Source organism: Geotrypetes seraphini, chromosome 8 (genome assembly GCF_902459505.1).
Source record: "Geotrypetes seraphini chromosome 8, aGeoSer1.1, whole genome shotgun sequence".
NCBI lineage: Eukaryota > Metazoa > Chordata > Amphibia > Gymnophiona > Dermophiidae > Geotrypetes > Geotrypetes seraphini.
Genome location: NC_047091.1, coordinates 133,965,653 through 133,981,822, shown reverse-complemented (window position 1 = coordinate 133,981,822; position 16,170 = coordinate 133,965,653). Strand labels below are relative to the sequence as shown.

Here is a 16,170-nt window from a genome sequence, read left to right as displayed (position 1 = left end):
TATTAAATCAACTATGTTAATAAAAAGATCCACTCTCTTCTGCTGGGGGGAGGAACCAAACTCACAAGCAAATAAGTAACAAGAATTAGTGGAGGAAAAAGTCCTCAGTATCATCAGAGCCCTGCTAATTTCAGAAACTCTATTAACATTGCAGGCTCACCCTAATTATAAGTCATAGGAAAAAACCCCACCCATAGACCCACCTCAAAAAAAAATTTGGCACAAGGTTGTGGCAGTCCTTCCTTCATTTGTGTCCCAAAAGACATCACCGACAGCAGCCAATCACATACGCTTCCTTGTCGCTGGCATTGGCCTCTTCTCTCTACTGTGGCCTGCCCTCTCTGATGTAACTTCCAATTCCTCAGGTCCACAGCAGAGAGAAGATGCTGGTGCAGGGCTGCATACATGATTTGCGGTCCAAAGGGCATTGCCAGCAGCAGCCAATGAAAGTACCTATATCATGGGGTGGGTGTAGAGAAGAGCCGGGGCAGAGAGAGAGAGCATGCAAGGAGACAGAGAGGAAGAGATGAACTTGGGGGCAAGAAGGGAGAGAGAAAGCATGCAGGAGGCAGAAAGTGTTGGACTCATGAGGAAAGAAGGAGAGAGGTTGGATTGGGAGAGCAGAAAGGAGGGAAGAAGAAGTGTCTGTATATGGCCGTTTGGGGGAGAATGGGTTAGAGAGGGCTTCAATGGCTGGGAGGGTGTAGATGGGCTGGAGTAGGTTTTGATGGAGATTTCGGCAGTTGGAACCCAAGCACAGTACCGGGTAGCTCAGGTCTTTATCTGGCATCATCTACTATGTTACTATGTCACACTCAGAGGAAGAGGGAGAGAACAGAGGGTGTGCAGGAGGCAGATAAGAGTGAAAAGTTGAACTCATGGAGGGAGAGGGAAAGATGTTGGTTGGGGGAGGAAATGAGGACCGGAGGAGAGGAAGCATGCAGGAGGCAGAAAGAAATAAATGCTGGACTGGTGGAGGGAAAATGGGGAGAAATGTTGGACAGGAAGGGGGAGGCTACAAAAAAGAAAGGAAGTGTGTGGCGCAGTGGTTGAAGCTACAGCCTCAGCACCCTGGGGTTGTGGGTTCAAACCCCGCGCTGCTCCTTGTGACCCTGGGCAAGTCGCTTAATCCTCCATAGCCCCAGGTACGTTAGATAAATTGTGAGCCCACCGGGACAGATAGGGAAAATACTTGAGTACCTGATTGTAAAACCGCTTAGATAACCTTGATAGGCGGTATATAAAAATCCTAATAAACTTGAAACTTAAAACTTGAAGAGAATATGTAGGATTCCTGGGGGCAGAATGGAGGAAGGGAGGGAGAAATGTTACACTGGGGGGGAGGAAAGATGACTCAAGGAAGGGAGAGATGCCAGATTCCAGAGAAGGGTGATGGAGGAAGGGAGAGAGAGATGTCAAGACTAGAAAAGGAGAAGAAGGAGGACTACACAGATGTCTTAGCCTGCCAGAGGGGGGCATGAACTTGGGACATAGGTCTGAGGTGAGGGTACAAACTTGGGATACAGAAGGAAGGAAGCATGAACTTGCGACAAAGGAGGTGGGGATACGAACTTCGGATACAGAGGGAAGGAAGCGTGAACTTGGGAGAAAGGATGAAAGGCAGAAGGGAGGGGGCATGAACTTAGGATACAGAACTTGGACCACCAACAGGAGTCCTTCAGAATTTGCCGTACTTCTTCACAAAGCCATGGGCTTTGCAATCCACACTCTATCTGTCCCCTGTTCCCTCTCCACCACCACATCCAACATATTTCCCTCTCATCTCTCTCTGGAGGGAGAGATGTGGCATGGTGCAGGAGAGAGATGATGGAGGGAGAATTATTGGGCATGGGGCTGATGGGCAGGATGCCACAATTGGTCTTCTTACCAATTGTCGCAGACCCGCCTAAAACAATATCAAGTGCTTTGGAAAAAATTCCAGTGAAGCAACCCTCTGAGCCTGCCATGCTCTAGAAATGAAAGTCTACATACTATTTCCCCCAAAAGGTATATTACCAAGCCAAGAATGTTCTCTCCTGGTGGTTTTACAAAACAAATGAAAAACACAATGAGGATGTATATATGAGAACATGCGAGAAACATATGCCCCTATATTTATGTATTTAGTTAATACATTTATATCCCACCAAATTCACAAAGGTCTTGGCGAGTCACAAGAAACAAATAATCTTCAATTAAGATAAAACAATAGAATTCATTTCAACAACATTATAAACCTTCTACTAAAAATGACACAAACAGAAGTGCTTCTGCCACACTATGACATACAGGCAATCCTACCTGTACTCGGAAAGCTGGATCCTTGTGAGCAACATCGGATAACATAGTCACCAGGCAAAAGCTGAAGGTCTCTGCAACTGGAAGCATGCCTGAAGAGTGCAAGAAAGGAGCCACTACATTATCAGCATCTTTCAGCAAAAAAACAATCTCTAGCTCAGGGTAAAAGGGAATAAAAAGTATACCCTTAAAGAGATCTACAGCAATACTCCACATCTGAGCTAGTCAAAGTATATAAAAAAAATCAAAATAAAGGAAAAGTAGAAAATTCCTTCCCCTTCTTCATGTCACCCTGTTCTTCCACACCCTCAGCCCATGACAATCTATGTTCAACATCTAATGGATTGAGAAATCAGTCACAGTGCTATAGTACAACCCACATAAACAAGAACACTTTTCCTTAAGAGAAGGGTATGTCTCTTTTGATGTTAGAAGCTCGGGATGCTTGTTTGACTTTTCATTGAAAGAAGCAATATTGGTTAATATGGGAGCAGTATATTCAGAATTTACCTTCAAGAGCATATAGTAGTCTTAAAATGACTTAAACCTTTAATAGTTGGAAGTTTCCTGATATTTCTTTTTTGGCCGTTAGGATTTTACAAGGGACTGGGGGGGAGAGTGTGGTGGGTTGGGTATATAAGAAAAGAATTATGAGAGGTTATAAAAATCAGGGCTGTGAAGTTGGTAGATAAATCCTTCGACTCTGACTCCTCAGTTTCGGGTACCCATGACTCTGACTTCAGGTACCCAAAATTGTCTCTGACTCCTCAACTCCAACGACTCCACAGCCCTGACTGTAACACAGCAACAGAAAGGACAAGTTCATAAAATTTTGCACCTTTCCATCACATCCCATTCCATAAATACAGAATATCTGATTAACATACAACTACTTCAGTTCCCAGGCTTAACTCTTCCTTCTCTTTCCAAGGCCTGGAATGATGTAGAAGCAGTGTTCACAGCCCCTGGAACATGCAGGGGCAATCTACTACTGGGGAAATTCTATGCAACTACCCAGTGCATCATTAAAGAAAATATTTTCAAATACAGTATGCCACAAAGCCTGATTAAAATTTAAAAAAAAAATTTTTTTTTAAACCCCACCCTGAATGGTACTGACCTCTGCCTTTCCGTGCAGTACTTTCTTCTATCCATTGTACCTTGGGAAGCCCTTTCAGCAGCCGAAGAAGGTATTGCACTAGAATGTCCTTGTGCTGGAAAAAAAAGATCCAGAGCATAGATGAATCTGAGCAGGTAAAACACAATTAGCAGATTCCCCTATCTCCTTGAGACTTAGGCCCTCTTTTCCTATGGTGTGCTAATCAATTTAGCGCGCGCTAAACGCTAACATGTGCATGTTAGTCTATGGACGTATTAACGGTTAGCACATCTTAGTAAAAGAAGGGATTAGTTTAACCTGTTATAAACAAGTAAGAATAACACTGCCAGATTAACTTTCAACTCTGGATTCTTTCAAGCAGTCCAAATCCATTACACCCACTCCAAAAGTGGCTGATGAATTTGTCTGTTCAGTACGCCGGAGTTCTACTTGGATGAAAAACGCTACATAAAACTACATTTATTAGAAGCCCTTGAAAAGTATTCTGTTACACACTGCCTACCTAGGCAGTTATTCTGCTATAAAATGATGGCATAAGTAAAAAAGAAAATGAGAAAGATGTATTCATTTACAGCAAAGCATCAGGGGAGATTGCCTAACTTTTAAAAGAACTACAGTACTTTGAAAAAAAAAAAAGGTGCATTCACTATCCCTGTAATGGACAGAACTAGTTAACAGAAGAAAAGAGAGAGAAGGTACAGACCTGAAGGCCCGATTCCACCAAAAAAATACCCAAAGCAATCACTGCATCTCTGCGCCGTTCATCCAGCTGGAAAATTCCATGAAAATCCACCGGGCACATACATAGAAGCTTCTGTACCTACCAGAGGAAAAGTGACCCAAATAATATATTACTAAGAATAAACATACCAAACAAGAAAGTACCAGGTGGTACCACACAATATTTGGAGAGCAACAAAAAAGGAAGGAGGGGTCTAACCTTATCTGCAGAAAAAACCAACCAGGAACAAATAAAAACCAACTGCAGATGTGTACAAGATGCAGGCAGAATTTATTGTGACAAATATAAATTTATAAAAACCTTTTTCCCAAACAAGGGACCCGACACGGTCCGTGTTTCAGACAAACCTTCGTCAGGGGTCCAATATGCAAAAAGGTTTGAAAAATATGCCACAAAAAATATGGAATAAAAAATCATAAACCAAAAGGTCCAATGTGCCGAGAATCGCCAACTCCTGTAACTCACTTTGTGAGACGCTTTACAGGAGTTGGCGATTCTCGACACATTGGACTTTTTGGTTTATGATTTTTTATTCCATATTTTTTGTGGCATATTTTTCAAACCTTTTTGCATATTGGACCCGACAAAGGTTTGTCCGAAACACGGACCGTGTCGGGTCCCTTGTTTGGGAAAAAGGTTTTTATAAATTTATATTTGTCACAATAAATTCTGCCTACATCTACCACACAATATTTGCACAACTGAACAGTGCTGTACAACATAGGGAGAATAGAGCAGTACTAAGTGATGTTATACAGTAAAGGGTAGCACTGAACACACTCAGAGTGCAGGGCAGCACTACACATGCTGCCATACAACAAGCACACAGAGTACAGGGCAGCACTGTGCATGCTGCCACAGCACACAGAATGCAGGGCAGCACTGTGCATGCTGCCACACATCACACAGGCAGAGTACAGTGCAACCCTGCAAATGATGCCATACAGCACACATGCAGAGTACAGGGCAACCCAGCAAGCGGTGCCACATAGCACAAAGAGTATAGGGCATTACTGCAAACGGTGCCACAGAGTACAGGGCAGCACAGCAAGCGGTGCCACCCAGCAACGGACAGCACAACAGATACAGAGAATCCAATGGGTTATCACTACAAACGAGCATGGGCCCAGGTCAGACAGCGCACTCAGCACATCGGGGGGCCGGAAATTCTCTCTTACCTTCTCCAGGCTGGCCAGTTTCTGCACGGCCAGGGATCGCGAAAGAGAAAGCACAGTATTAAAGTAGAAGCTCCTCGAGCCACCGCCTCTGGCTGCCATGTTTACAGCACAGACCCTACTTTCAAGTCCTGACGGCCGGTGACAGAACGCCAGCGACTTCACCGACCTCAGAGCGGCTTCACGCTCCACTGTCACCTGACAGAGGCCGAGCTGCACAGGCGCAGGGTATGCTAGTATTCAAAGACTCTTCCGCCCCATGAGGAGCAATTCATCCCTAATATTTCTCTTTACCTCGTAACATAGAAACCATGAGCCGTAAAAGACATAAAGGGACACAAAAACGATTTGCTCTTCTTTACGTAATTTTTTGAACTGAACTGAGTAAAAGAGATCCGGACAGGATAGGAGATCTTTCTGTCATCCCCCTCCAGAACAGATCTGAGTGGTTGAGCCCCGAATCAGTGACCGGTGACGTCAGATTGACTGCGGAAGTAGAAAGCAGAAGCAGCTGATCCAGGTTCCAGGTGGGGACGTCGGAAAGAAGCTGGTCTGGCTTTTCTACTGGTTCAATTTCTTATTGCTGCTACCACAGCTTCTCAATTTAGTTTCTGTGGGGTTGAAGCTATAGGGGTGTTGGGATACAGCTGAAACGGTGGTCAGTGAAGAGGTTACGGGTTTTTTGTTGGGGTTTGTTTGTATTTTTTGTAACTTATACCAGTATCGTGTGCTAATCTTGTTTTTCTGGCAGGCTAATATTTACTCTTTTCAGAAGCCCTGCTGTGGGTGGCTTTAGCTCTTTGTTCTCTGATTCTGTAGTAGGATCTGAGGCTATGTCTAGAAGTTATAACCCATTTGATGAAGAAGAGGACGAGGATTTCAGACCATCAAAGTGGAATGATGGAGCCCATACCGACGAGGACCCTGCTGAGAGGCGGCGGAGGGAGGCCACAGAGAGGCAGCAGCATCTGCGGCAGGAAGTGATGAGGAGAACTGAAGCCACAGTAGACAGCACTAATCGCTCCCTCTCTCTTATTTATGAGTCTGAAAAGATTGGGGTCGATACCTCAGAGGTAAAATACTACTGGATCGGGGGGGGGGGGGGGGTGGAGAAGCTAGTCTTGTAAAAAAGAAATAATAAATTAGCTTGTCTTACAAGTCACTGTGAAATTTTTTTTGGGGGGGGGTTTCAATCTTTATACTTGTTCACGTATCTAGTTATCATAAATTGAGAAACAAAACCTCATAAAGCTGTGTTCTCAAACTCCTATAATCAGAAGCTTCTGGTTAGATGATATGTACAGGAATGACCACAAGTAACAACGGACACAGTTCACAGCATAAACTAAAATATCTGTTTGTACAGAGGAAAGCTTATCTTAATGTACTATGTTCAATAAATTCTGGGATTATTTGTGTCTCATTTCCATTGATATCAAAGAGAGATATGCTTTTTAAAAAGTGCAGTTTCTAACTTTGTCATCCTACATTTAAATCAAGGTAAGTTGTTTTTAACTAGTGATGGGATTGATGTAGATGTCTCAATATGTATACTTTGCAAGAAATGTAGAAGAGAGGAGATATGATAGAGAAATAAGTGATGGTATTTTGTTTTATTAGGAATGTGGGTGTAATATGGTAATAAAACAGATGATAACAGATAAATAGAAGAATAGTGCTTAAGGTGGTTAGATTGTAACTGCACTTTTTGCAGGTTCCCCTCTCCCCATGCCTAAATTTTGGGTTTACATAATTGATATTTTATTTTATATTGTTTTAAGTTGCTTTGTAAAATGCATCAATTCCTATTAGGATTGAAGGAATTTACCCCCTCTTTTACCTAAGCTGTACCAAGGGGCGGGTAGTACCTTTTAAGGAGGTACACAGCTGGCACAGTGGATCTAGGACTTCCCGTCCTACTCTGCCGCTGCTGCTTTCCCAAACCAGAAACAAACTTTAAATGCAGCCATCACAGGACCTTTCTGCATCTCCCCATGGCTGCCGGTCCGCTCCCTCCAACATCACCTCCTTGTTTCGGAGCAGAGTCAGCGGCTGCGGGAAGGTATAGGAAGGTTCCACAATGGCTGCATTTAAGTTTACAGCCGCTGATGCTGGTTCAAGAAGCATACAGCAGTGGTGGGGAAGTGAGGGGACAGGATACTGAATGGCATTGGGATGGAGGGAGAGAGAGAGAGAGAAAAGAGCAGGGTACTAGTATGAAAGGGTGGTGGAGGGAGGGAGAGGGGCAGATGCTGATGGAATTGGGATGCAAGGAGAAGAGAAAAGATACTGGATAGAATTGGTTTGGAGGGAGAGAGAGGGCAGATGATGTGAAATAAAGGACGCAAGAAGGGACAGACGGATATTAGTGAGAAGGGGAGCAGATGCTGGATGAAAGTGGGGATGGGAGAGAGGGGAGCAGATGCTGGATGGAAGTGGGGAGAGAGAAAAAAAGGGGAGGAGACATTGAATGGAAGTGGAGAGAGGGGGCAGATGCTGGATGGAAGTGGAGAAGACAGAGAGAAGAAGATACTGGATGGAAGGGATAGAGATGATGGCACTTGATGGAAGGAGGGGATAAATAAAAATGAGCACATGCTGAATGGGGGGAAGAGGACAAAGTTAGTGAAATACTGGAGGAGGTGAGGAAAAGAGATGGTAAGCTGTAGGTAGACAGAGTGAAAAGAGAGAAATAGAGGACTGGATAGTAAGAATTTTTTAATCTATACAGATGCAGAAAATAAATTGAGATGGAAGAAGAGGGAAGGGAAAGGAGAGGAGCGAGTGAAATGCCAGACCATGGGGGGAAGGAAGGAGAGGAGAGAAATTCCAGACCATTGGGGGAGGGAAGGGAAGAAGATGGATGCCAGACAAATGGGGGTAAAGGGAGAGAATGAAGGAAGGGGCATAGAAGGAGAGAAGATGCCATATGGAAGGGGCAAAGAGAGGGCAGAGAGTGATGAGAAGATTTGGAAAGCAGAAACCAAAGATAACAAAGGTAGAAAAAATGTTTCTATTTTATTCACTTTTTTGCTTTAGGATAAAGTAGTATTGTAGCTGTGTTGATTCAAATGTTTATAAACAGAAAATGGAAATAAGGTGATTCTTTAATTGGACTAATTTTAATACATTTTTGACTAATTCAGAGACCAAAACCCCCTTCCTCAGGTCAGGACAGGATACCATAAGAGCATTATACTATACTGACCTGAAGACAGAGGTTTTGGCCTCTGAAAGTTAATTGAAAAATGTATTAGTCCAATAAAATAGTATTATCTTATTTTCCATTTTCTGTTTTATTATTATTTGTTAATTTGTAAGTGGTGATAGATATAAATTTGAAAAAAAAAAGCTATCTTTGTATTTTTGCACAATATTAGGGGACATGCTTCATTGTTTCTTTTTCTGTTGTGTTGCATTGTATGCAAAGTCTGTCTTCTTGGTGGTTCAGTTTAACTTTTGTCTACATATTTCTATTTTTAGTGTTTGATTATTTATTCCATACTGGGCAAGGGTGTTTCTTTGTTCAGTGTATATAAAAGACATGGTTTTCTGTTAGCATTGACTGTGCGCATTGACTGCAGGATCAATCCTGTACCAATGAGGCTTGTTTGTTTTACATTGGATGTATTGATGTTCTATTGCTTGCTGCAGTGTGTAAGATGCTGCCTTTTCCTAGGTACACTCTTGTTCTACAACATGTGGATTATTACTAAAAATCATGTTTTTCATAAAGAGGAGGGTGTTAAAAAATGATGGGTCCTGGGTGTCACATATGCTACTAGGTACGCCACTACTTTAGCCCAGTGATAAATGTTCCGACGCTGCTCCAACGCTCGTACAATTCCTATGAGCATCAGTTCATTTAGGGTCACTGTAGAAACATCTATCGTGGCTTAGTAAAAGAGTAGTAGTGATTATGCACTGAAGCTCAAAGGAATTGAATGGGCTTTGGTGCATTTACCCCGGTAGCATTGCTATTTTGTCTTTGTAAAAGGGGCCCTTAGAATACTGTGTACAACTCTGGAGACTGCACCTTCAAACAGATATAAACAGGATGGAGTTAGTCTAGAGCAGGGGTCTCAAAGTCCCTCCTTGAGGGCTGCAATCCAGTCGGGTTTTCAGGATTTCCCCAATGAATATGCATGAGATTAAGTTTAAGTTTAAGTTTAAGTTTATTAGGATTTTATATACCGCCTATCAAAGTTTTCTAAGCGGTTTTACAATCAGGTACTCAAGCATTTTCCCTATCTGTCCTGGTGGGCTCACAATCTATCTAACGTACCTGGGGCTATGGAGGACTAAGTGACCTGCCCAAGGTCAATGCATATTCATTGGGGAAATCCTGAAAACCCTACTGGATTGCAGCCCTCAAGGAGGGATTTTGAGATCCCTGGTCTAGAGGGTGGCTACTAAAATGGTCAGTGGTCTTTTTTGTCAAGTAAATGAAGGAATCACATTTTCTTCATGATAGGGATGGTTTCTGCTGCTGCTTCTGGCTTTGGTTTCTCACAGTATGCTCTGATTTAAAGCACGTCACATATCTAAAGGTTACTCATCTTTCAAAAACATGCTTAACTTGTCTTGTCTGTCCTTTATGGTGGCTAGGACAGATGGTTCATGCATTAGTAAGGAATTGGAAAAAATGTGAATAGAAACTAGAAGTGGGAGGGTATCCTAAAATTTAAAGCTGTCATAATATTTATTTTGTAAAATAGTTTATATCAACTAAAAGTCATTTCCATTTGATCTGCTTTACGGCGTTAAGTCACCTTACAGTGCCTGTACCACTAGCCCTAATATCATGATTAGCTGTACAGTCCTGTAGGTCATGGAATAAGCAGAAGTCAAGCTCTCCTCTTATTTTCTAAGCAGAACCGAAGCTTTCAATGTATAACTTCTCATATCCTAACACTGAAGAATTATAATAGCCCATTGTCTTATCAGGCTTTCAGGATATGTACAATAAGTATGAATGAGCTATATTTGTATGTAATGGAGACATTACATGCAAATGTGTTTCATAGTGAATATCATGTAAAAATAATCAACCAACCAGGTAATCACAAACAAATGAATTCAGAACTCTACTTTGAGACTTGTCTCAAATTGCCAATTTCTTTAACTTTTTTTTTCTTTCTTTATTTCTGTTGATTTCACCAGGAGCTGATTCGCCAGGGTGAAGCCCTGAGACGTACAGAGAGAATGGTAGATAAAATGGAACAAGATTTAAAGACCAGTCAAAGGCTCATAAATAATATTAAGAGTGTCTTTGGTGGGTTTGTAAATTACTTCAAATCTAAACCAACTGAAGTTCCTCCTGTGCAGAATGGAGCTCCTGAAGCCAGAGCCAGCAGCAAGTGAGATTTTTTTCTTATTTATTGTTGTTGTTTGCTTTGGTTTTTTTTTTTTGGGGGGGAGGGGGTTTAGGGGGGTTGTTAATGGTGCTGAGTGGGAAAAGCCACTGTTCAGTGTTTTATCTGAGCACTGCTGGTACATTGGATCTGTAATGGCTGAGAGGGAAGAGTGCCTCCTATTGACCCTCTAGTTTTCTCTGCAGTCCTAACCAGAACCTGATTCTGCTTGGCTCTAGAATAACTGCTGACATTTATGAGGGAACATTCTGCAGTGGCCGGCTGCTCAGTCTGCAGCTTCAATTCTTGAAAAATCGACGCACAGTGGGATCCTCCCCCCAAATCTGGGGCTCCACACTGATCCTGATCCTGGAGATCTGTCAAGTTCACCACATTTGCAACTGCCACAGTGCCTCCCGGCAAAAGCAGAGGTATGGAAAGAGTGTCCAACACAACCGGCTTACCTGCCGACACCTCCAAGGGAAAGCAAGAGAAAAGACCCTGGTCCATTGGAGCAGGGTGACCGACACAGAGGCCGGCGGAAGGGAAACAGGCAGAGACTTTTTAACTAAGTATGCCTGATAAAGCATATTCACAAATTCCAGGGAAAAACTGTCCTCCATGGCAGGAGCCGACCTCTGCACATAAGTTTTGGACTGTTTGGATGATTTATGAGGTTTCTCACCAGATACACACTTGCATTTTGCTAAGCGCACTCCCTAGGGCTCCCCAACACCCTTTTTAAGGGAGTTGGGGCAGAAGGCCCTCCTTGGAGGTTGAAGGCACCAAATCCGGGCGAGCCTTGCATCCATCGCGGGCCGCAGCGCACATGGAACACGGCTGCGCATCTGATAGCCATCCACCGCAAATGAGGCATCCTGCCCTGGAGAGGACATCTATGTAGTTTTCTTGCAAAAACGAAGCTTGGAAGTATAAAAAAAATATGTTTAAATTCAAATCGTGAAAAATCCAAGATGGCCACCGCAGGTGACGATTTTGACTAAAAATAGCCTGGAAAAACCACAGGAACCCTAAAAAAACAGCAATTTTAGGATTTTAGAGGTGGTGAGTGGTAGGACATGCAACAAAACCACCCCAAAACCCCTTTTGAAGACCTCCCAAAATCGCTGATTCAGGCTGTCATGTGACATGTGCTGAATGGGAAACACTGCAGACAGAGCTGAAACAGCTCACAGGGAGATCCTTTGCCTGAAAGAACTGGAAATCTGGATTTCAAATCTTCCGATTGCCTTATCGGCCTGACTACTGCGGCCGGAGACCTTTGCTTACCTCGGACATTCCACGCAGACACCTGGTGGAGGAACACAGTTTGGCTCTGATTCCAGTCAAGCCTCCATGGAACCGTTCAGCCTGTGCTCTACCCACTAGCGGACAAACCTGGTGTGAGCAAGCTCCCAAGGGAACGGTCCTTGAGCCCCAATCTGATGTGCATGCTGTCCAGGGGGTTCATTGATAAGCAGAGAACCCACTAGAAACAGACTTTTTCCAAATGTCTGCAATCTCCCGAAGTCAAGGAGGTCCCCACAGGGAACCTCCACAGCATGAAGGTGAAAACCACGAATGTAAAATACTGAAATTATGCGAAATGAAATACGAGCAGTAAAGATCGGCTCCTACAGCCTGGTTTGTAGGAAGAAAGACTGAGGGACTGAGGTACTGGCACAGTGATGAGGGGGTGGGGATAAGTCTGAATTTGAGGCTTCCTACAAACTCCTGGCGGGTAGATGGAAATTAAAGTGGGATTGTAGAAGAATAGATAGTACCACTATGCTTTCTAGACCAGTGTTGTTCAACTCGGTCCTAGAGTACCCCCTTGCCAGTCAGGTTTTCAGGATATCCACATTGAATTTGCATAAACTTGATTTTCATTCACTGCCTCCATTATATGCAAATGTATTTCATACATATTTATTGTGGATATCTTGAAAACCTGACTGGCAAGGGGGTACTTCAGGACCGAGTTGAGAAACACTGTTCTAGACAAGCCTACTAGCCAATAACTTGAATTATCAGGTCCACAGTGGTAGAATGAAGAAATTGGAGTTACTTATGTTTTCTTAAGGGAGTGGGAGACAAGACTGAAGCGGAGAGATCATCTGCCATCACAGCAATAGCTGCACATGCTTAGGGAGCCTCTCGGAGGTTCATCTGAGCTATGAGAGAGCATCACACACCAGGAGATGTCATGATGACATCACCAAGCAAATGCTGTGCCTTGATTACTAGGGAATAAAAGATATGGCAGGTTGGGAGTTGGATTTTGCTTCACTGGAAGGCTTGGGCACTCATGTATTCTTTTCCTTCTTTGCATAAGGTTGCAAGAGGCCATCTCTACTAGCAAAGAGCAAGAGTCAAACTACCAGGCTAGCCATCCAAAACTAAGGAATCTGGATACATCAGGTGATTGGAAGGGAAATTACTGTAGAACATGCTTTCATGCATCATTTTCCTCCTCCTGGTAGCCATTCCGATGTCCTGTTCTGTTGTGTAGTCTGACACTGTAACCTGTAGAGCAGAGTTTGTGCAATATGGGTGACATGTCATGTTAAATGTTCTCTTCCCTGTTTTGGCAGGCTTTGGTGCTAGTACATCTGAAGTGAGCTCTTCCTCTTCCAGCACGGACTACTATCCTAAGAATCAACAGCTTCGCAATTACCACCAAAAAATTGACAAGAACTTAGGTGAAGATCTTTAATATTTGTGCTGTGGTTAAAGAACCTCCTGTCACTTGTGTTTGTGTGCAGAATAAGGAGGATTAAGGAAAACTACAAGGCCTGCCTTTTCCTTTGACTCTACACCAGGGGTGTGCAACCAGTCATCACAGGCCACAACCCAGTCTGATTTTCAAGATTTCCATTATGAATATGCATGAAATTAGTTTGCATGTACTGCTTCCGTCATGTAGAAATCCTGAAAACCTGACTCTTTGACTCTCAAAAGAATGTAATTGCCTATCTCTGCTCTGGTCTGGCCTAACATATTATGCATTTTTTGTTTTTTTAATGCTCCTAGGAGCTATGCTGTATGCACTCTTTTAAAGGTTTATCGATTATGGTGTAGCTTAAGGCAAAAAGGGAATAAGAATCGTGACCCTTTCCTCTTCTGTCTCTAGATGACATGAGCTCTGGCCTGGGGCGCTTAAAGGACCTGGCACTCGGTTTGCAAACTGAGATTGATGACCAAGATGATCTCATCGGACGAGTGACTGACAAAGTAGACAGGCTGGATGTTAACATTAAAACCACTGATAAAAAAATCCGAGATGAACTTTGATGATAAACCTCCCCACCTCCTGTCTGAATTTTCATTGGAGACTTTAAGATTCTTAAAATCATTTTTCTTTGGTATTATAGATGATTCCTTTTGCCTTTTAACAAGGTAACTGAACTCAGGCAGTATTAGGAGGTTCATGATTTTGCAATAGCAACATAAAAATAACTGTGAATTCTCTGCCAGCAGAAATGTCCATGATGTCAGGGGTGGAGGTATACTTCTAGCATAAACCTTCCCCTTCACTCAGAAAAAAAATGTTTATGAGGTAGATGCCACCTGAAGCCTGCTGCACTATCTGCAGAACTGTAGTAGGCAATCATTTTCTCTTTGAGCCCAGAAACAAAATCTCAGTTGTGTATATACTTCTGCCATCCTGCTGTACCTTGAGGGTTGAGTGGAACTTTGGAGTATGCTTTAGCATCACAAAAGAGGGAAGGGACTTGTCCTCCTAGAAAAGCCAGAAATACAGAGGAGGTCCTTAACCGAAGCATGACTTTATAAGTCTCGGTGAATACACTCAGATTACAATTCTAATTATGCTATTGAGAAAACTGAAGTGTACTTTAGAGTTTCTGGTCCTACATGAAAGGAAGTTTAAACTGTACCTTGATCTCTTTGATCCATGTTGATGCTCCCCTGTGTTGACTTGTATTATTCATATGCTGTCATGAGGAAGGTGCCCTTTTTTTGTTGGTTTTTTATCCCTTTTCTTTTCCAGTGAGATTTTGTTATTTTGAAAGCAGTAGCTTCTTTTGCTGACCAAGCCTCCTGTTTACTCGGCTCAACCCCCTACTTCTGAGTCTCTAAGCTGCACTTGTTGCTGAAGCCTTTATTCCCTGGTTCAGGATCTTGGGGGCTCCAGAGCAGCCGGTGCCCCAACATGGTTGAGAATAAGCAAAGCGGTGTCCAACAAGGAGAGAGATCCGGGTCTTACCCCAGTACAGTTTTCAGCCATTAATGTGACTTTTGGCAGAACCAGGACTGTTCTGTGCCATTTCCAGAAGGCTGATGGTTTTTTTCCCCTAATACTGTACAGCTTTTTCAATGGTGTATAACAACTGCATGTTACTGCTGTTCATCCTTTAACACAGGGTACAGCTTTAGCATTCGAAACAGAAATATGACAATCTATCCAATAGTCATACAACTATGTACATTTCTTCAATGTTGTCTTGATATTAAAATTTTCCAATATATTATAGAAGCCAATTTCAAAGGTAAGAAATAAATATTTTTCATGTTGTTTTATTTCCTCCTTTGGGAGCAGAGATTTTAGTCTTCTTACGCTACAGGGAACTCAAAGTGCAAGGGAAGAGCTTCTGGCTTACATAGCCATGCAGCACTTGTCGCAACCAGTGTCAGTATTATTATCAGTGTATGGAGGAAGAAAGCTGCCTGAGCAGAGTTATAATTGATGATCTTTTAGATATGGGTCAGAAACCACATTGGTAGCCACTGTACATATTTAACAAGAGAGCTGATTAGAGTTACCAGATATCTGGATTTATCCAGACGTATACTCTTTTTAGAGGATTGTCCAGGAATCTGGATGGGTTTTCAAAACGCATCAGATTGTCCAGTTTTTGAAAACTATTGAGCTCGGGGCCATGACTGGTGATCATCTGCACATGTGTAGATGCCCTCCAAATGCAGTGTGTGTGAGGTTGGGGGACAGAATGGGGTGGGGGCCACGCATCCCTTTTTGTTTTGTTTTGTTAAGAATAAATAAGGTTACCACTAAAGCTGATGATCTTAAAATCTAGAATTGACAATAAATAAGTAGCTGCATTTTTCAATATATCCACAGTGCATATTCATAAGAGATTTGCATGCACAGCTTTCATTATATGCAAATCTACCTTATCCTTATTCACAGAGGGCTATCCTGATTTTCCTAGGACAAGCAGGCAGCATATTCTTACTTGTGAGTGATGTTATCCATGGAGCCCTGGTCGGACAGTGGTAAAGTGTACTGTCACTTTAAGCTTGTAACAAAGCTGTAAAATTCAAGATGGCTGCCATGGCAGCGTTTTGGTACCAAAAACAGCACCAAAATGCTTTTAAAAAAAAAAAACCAAACACGATTTTGGAATTGGGGATGAATTTAGGAAATGGGGAAACCTAAGGGCAGGGACAGAAACCTGAAAAAAAGGTTTTAAAGATCTCCCCTGATTGCCTCACAGGCTG

The 16,170-nt window shown here is 42.7% G+C and overlaps 2 protein-coding genes across 5 annotated transcripts in view; one reads left to right on the top strand and one right to left on the bottom strand.

Annotated features, from left to right (window-relative positions):
* The window catches only part of PI4KA (phosphatidylinositol 4-kinase alpha), a 261,800-nt gene extending 256,195 nt beyond the window's left edge, over positions 1–5,605 (bottom strand). For both annotated transcript variants that reach the window (XM_033956600.1, XM_033956601.1), the window contains exons 1-4: positions 5,339–5,605; positions 4,122–4,238; positions 3,419–3,512; positions 2,302–2,390 (exon numbers count right to left, since the gene is read on the bottom strand). In XM_033956600.1, coding sequence (XP_033812491.1) covers positions 2,302–2,390; positions 3,419–3,512; positions 4,122–4,238; positions 5,339–5,437 — 399 coding nt within the window. In that variant the 5' untranslated portion in view covers positions 5,438–5,605. The remainder of the gene's footprint in view (positions 1–2,301; positions 2,391–3,418; positions 3,513–4,121; positions 4,239–5,338) is intronic.
* Positions 5,606–5,737: 132 nt separating this feature from the next.
* SNAP29 (synaptosome associated protein 29) lies at positions 5,738–16,075 on the top strand. 3 transcript variants are annotated; one of them, XM_033956603.1, is made up of 6 exons: positions 5,738–5,862; positions 6,155–6,408; positions 10,499–10,695; positions 13,025–13,110; positions 13,284–13,391; positions 13,823–16,075. In XM_033956603.1, exons 2-6 carry the CDS (start codon positions 6,169–6,171, stop codon positions 13,981–13,983), a joined length of 792 nt encoding a protein of 263 aa, XP_033812494.1. In that variant the 5' UTR covers positions 5,738–5,862; positions 6,155–6,168; the 3' UTR covers positions 13,984–16,075. The 3 variants fall into 3 exon arrangements, with proteins under 3 accessions (XP_033812494.1, XP_033812496.1, XP_033812495.1); XM_033956605.1 differs by having other exon boundaries at positions 5,852–5,885; XM_033956604.1 differs by lacking the exon at positions 5,738–5,862 and adding an exon at positions 5,870–6,025.
* Positions 16,076–16,170: the final 95 nt, after the last annotated feature.